The 3,871-nt window shown below is 24.9% G+C and overlaps 1 protein-coding gene across 1 annotated transcript; it reads left to right on the plus strand.

The window, feature by feature from the left end:
• Positions 1-1,462: 1,462 nt before the first annotated feature.
• On the plus strand, positions 1,463-2,963 carry LOC128954397 (uncharacterized). Its single transcript, XM_054299973.1, has 3 exons — positions 1,463-1,734; positions 1,825-2,839; positions 2,931-2,963. The coding sequence occupies exons 1-3, from the start codon at positions 1,463-1,465 to the stop codon at positions 2,961-2,963; spliced, it is 1,320 nt and encodes a 439-aa protein (XP_054155948.1).
• Positions 2,964-3,871: the final 908 nt, after the last annotated feature.

The raw sequence follows: 3,871 nt of genomic DNA on the forward strand, positions 1-3,871 counted from the left end.
GACATAATCAATGAACATATGTCACCACAATTGAGACTATTATCGCTAAATCTTGTCAACAATTATAATGAAAAACTAGACGAAAAAAACTACGATTTGGTTTTGACCAGCAATTTGTTAAACCGATTGACAGGATTAACACATCTGACACTTGAATTAAATCAGATAATCAGTGACCAGTTTTTTCGCGATATTCATCGCAATCTTCCGCGACTACAGTCTATACACTGCGGCGACAATGCGTCCATCACTGAGGTGTCGATCCTAGCTATGGGACAGTTGACACATCTCAGGGATGTCTATCTCAGATGCGATCCAAACCAACTGACAACAACTGAATCCTATATTAGACAACATTTACTGAATGATACTAAAGTTAAACATTTGTATATTAGATATTGGCATTCAATAGATTGTATACAAGAGTTTAAATATGGAAAATATGTTAATATTTATAACAATTATTATTATTATATTTATTCTGATTGTGAATCCGATTCTGATTCCGACTCTGATTCGGATTTTTAATATTATTATAATTAATTAGATTGTCATTAAAAAAAATATTTTTTTAATTATTATTATTATCATTATATACTACAGGTATAAATACTAATAAAATATTATAATAAAAGTTCTTATTTTTTTAATATTTATATAATAATTTATCTAGTATATTAAATATAAAATATAATTTTATTATTATTATTATTATTTACTACAGGTATAAATACTATTAAAATATTATAATAATAGGTGTTATTTTTTCAATAAATAAAAACAAATAAAATAAATTTTTTGATTGTTTGCTAAAAATAATTATTGTTTTAATATAAATATTTCTAATTATTAAATCTATTATAATACTAAAAAAATTAAAAAAACCATATATTTATTCAACTAAATTAAACCTAAAAATTTCAATAATATTTATATAATAATTAGTTATCTAATATATTAAATATAAAATTTTATTAATCATTGTTTTCTACACTTAAAGTTTTTTTTCTTATCTCTAAATATTATTATTTCTAATGAAATACAATATATATTTTTTATTTAATGTAATAATTTTTTATTATTATTTTTATCAATTATTAATTATTATTATTATTGAATAATAAAAAATGAAAATAAATATGCAATAACTAATATCTAATCTGTACTTTATATTTCTAGTATTTATTTAATTTATATCAACTCAGTATTTCATTAAAAATTAATTAAAAATGTTTTTTTAAAAAACAACATAATATTTAATTGAAAATCAATTAATAAGTTTTGTTATGTTTAACATAGAATTTTACATCTGATTATATTTTTATGGCTATTAAAGCTATTGTATTATTATAGTACAGCCTATTATTTGATTTACATTAAAAATATTTGTTAATAAAAATTATTTAATTGATTATTAGAAATATTTTTTTTAAAAAAATATAAGACAATTGACGAGACAGTGATGTTTACGAAAGACTCGTTTGATCGTTTCGGCGATGATTTGTGTCAACTATTGCTTCAATATCTGCCAATCGATGACAGACTAAGACTACAATCGGTGTCCAAACAGTGGTTGGCATTGATATTCAATACACAAACAGATCTCGTATTCGATGGCAAACTATTACATACAATGTCTTTGAATTCAAGGCGTGACTATTATCAGACAATAAAGTTGTTTAAACTCATTGTCTCAAAGTGTCCGAACATTACCGCAGTTACCATATGTGATGGGTAAGGGTTTTGATCTTTTTTTTTAATTTTGTTTTTATTGATGAAAATAATTTTTTATTATTAAATATTTTTTCATATATGATATTATAGTTCAACACTTCCCGGTGCTGTCCATATGATAAGTCATTACATGAATTTATTAATCAAATACTGTTACCGATTGCGACACATCTCTATTACACTTGATTACGACGGCCTCTGGTCGGTCATCGACCGTACGTTTGAACGATTTTTCTGGCGATTTGGCCAACAATTACTAACATTCAAGTTTCACGGCACTAATCATGATTTCAATAAACAATTATTTTACGAAGTGGTCGACGGTATGCCTAACCTGAAATCACTGGATATAACTTTTGATAGCTATGAAAGTACTGTACAATTAAATGACATCCTAATCGATAATATGTGTTATTTGTTGCCGGAATCGTTGCAATCATTGAACATAAAACTGGACGAGTCGTCGATGACGTTGTTTGCAAAGTTTGCCTATATTTTTGGCCAACAATTGACATCATTGACGATAATGTTTGAACAATTGACTGCTGATGATGAAGACTATGATGGCAACGATGAATGGCCCAATTGGTACAAATGGGATCTTAACCCGTTATCGGCCGGTTTGGCACAAATGCCGCGATTAAAACAACTAAAGTTTGATTTGCCGACCGATTTTAGCATCAATTTTATTGGCGATTTATTTGCGACAATTGGCCCAAATTGTCGACAACTTAAAGCATTAGATTACGAGTCAAACATATCAAGTGTAGTAACAATTGGCCGTATGTTTAGCGCAATCAACAAACATATGTCAAAACAATTGAAACGATTAACAATCAAATGTATGGATTATACCGATAGAGATACAGATTTATTATTAACTAGCGATCTATTAAACCGATTGAAGGGATTAACACACTTAAGACTTGAATTTTATTATTTTCAAACAATCGGTGACCAGTTTTTCGGTAACATTCACCGCAATCATCCGCGACTACAATCCATATACTGTGACAATGTCTTTATTACTGATGAGTCGATCCAAGCTATGGGACAGTTGACACACTTGACCGATGTCTACCTTTCCTATGAAAACCGACAAATGGCGACAACAAATGATACATACATTTCATATGATTTACTAATCGGTGCTAAAGTTAAACATTTGTATATTAAATACAATGATTTATTTTTAGGCTCTCAAGAATATAAAAGTGGAAAATATTTAAATAATAATAATAATAATAATTACATTAATTATTAAAAAAAATAATTACATTGCCAGTAAATTTAAAATTTAAAATCATTTATTTAATAATTGTTTATAAATTTTTAAATATTGATATATTATAACTAATTTAATAGGAATACAAATATTTTAAACGTAAAAAAATATTATAATTATGATACTAATAGTAACATTAATAATATTTTATTTAATTTATTATTTATTATTTATTATTTATTATTTATGATTAATTATTTATCAGAAAAAACAAATTTATATCATAACTAAAAAAAATTTGTTTTGTTTACTTTAATAATTAATAAGTATTTTTGGAAAATTATTAATATTTTTTTATTATTTAATTGCATATTTAATTATAATATAAATTATATATTTCCTAATTTTTTAAAAATAGCCCATGTAGCTTAATATGTATAATTAAATTTTTTACCACGTTGAAATTAACTTTTACTAATTAATAAATTTTTTCAAAAAAAACTTGAAAAGTTTTGTTTTCTGAAATCTATACGAGCCTTTTGTGTGTGTGTGTGTCTGTAGCATTTCATTTTGCGAATTTTGAAATTCTGACTTCAGATTCGGTTAGAGGACTACTAATAATGTATTGAAAAGTTTAATTAAAATTTTGATATCTCTTCGGGAACATAGACAAAATGGCGGCCAAAGTAAAAAAAATTTTAAGAATTTTTTTTAAGTATAGATTTGAATAAAGCATCAAAAACAAGAATAAAAAATATATATTAAAATTTTGATATCTCTTCGGGAACATAAAGAAAATGGCGGCCAAAGTAAAAAAAATAGGTAAAAATTTTAACGTTTAGAATTGTAAAGAGTATCAAAAATATGATATAATATATCAGTATAATTTTTTTTTAAAATGGCGTCAAAAGT

Source organism: Oppia nitens, unplaced genomic scaffold, assembly GCF_028296485.1.
Source record: "Oppia nitens isolate AA-2021 unplaced genomic scaffold, nextdenovo-longstitch-racon4-pilon3 scaffold27_pilon_pilon_pilon, whole genome shotgun sequence".
Lineage (NCBI taxonomy): Eukaryota > Metazoa > Arthropoda > Arachnida > Sarcoptiformes > Oppiidae > Oppia > Oppia nitens.

Bases quoted from the DNA above. Each gene is read 5' to 3' on its own strand.
- LOC128954397 (XM_054299973.1), top strand. From the start codon at position 1,463: ATGTTTACGAAAGACTCGTTTGATCGTTTCGGCGATGATTTGTGTCAA. The intron at 1,735-1,824 runs GTAAGGGTTTTG...ATGATATTATAG, and splicing joins GCAGTTACCATATGTGATGG to TTCAACACTTCCCGGTGCTG. The intron at 2,840-2,930 runs GCGACAACAAAT...ATTTATTTTTAG, and splicing joins CCTATGAAAACCGACAAATG to GCTCTCAAGAATATAAAAGT.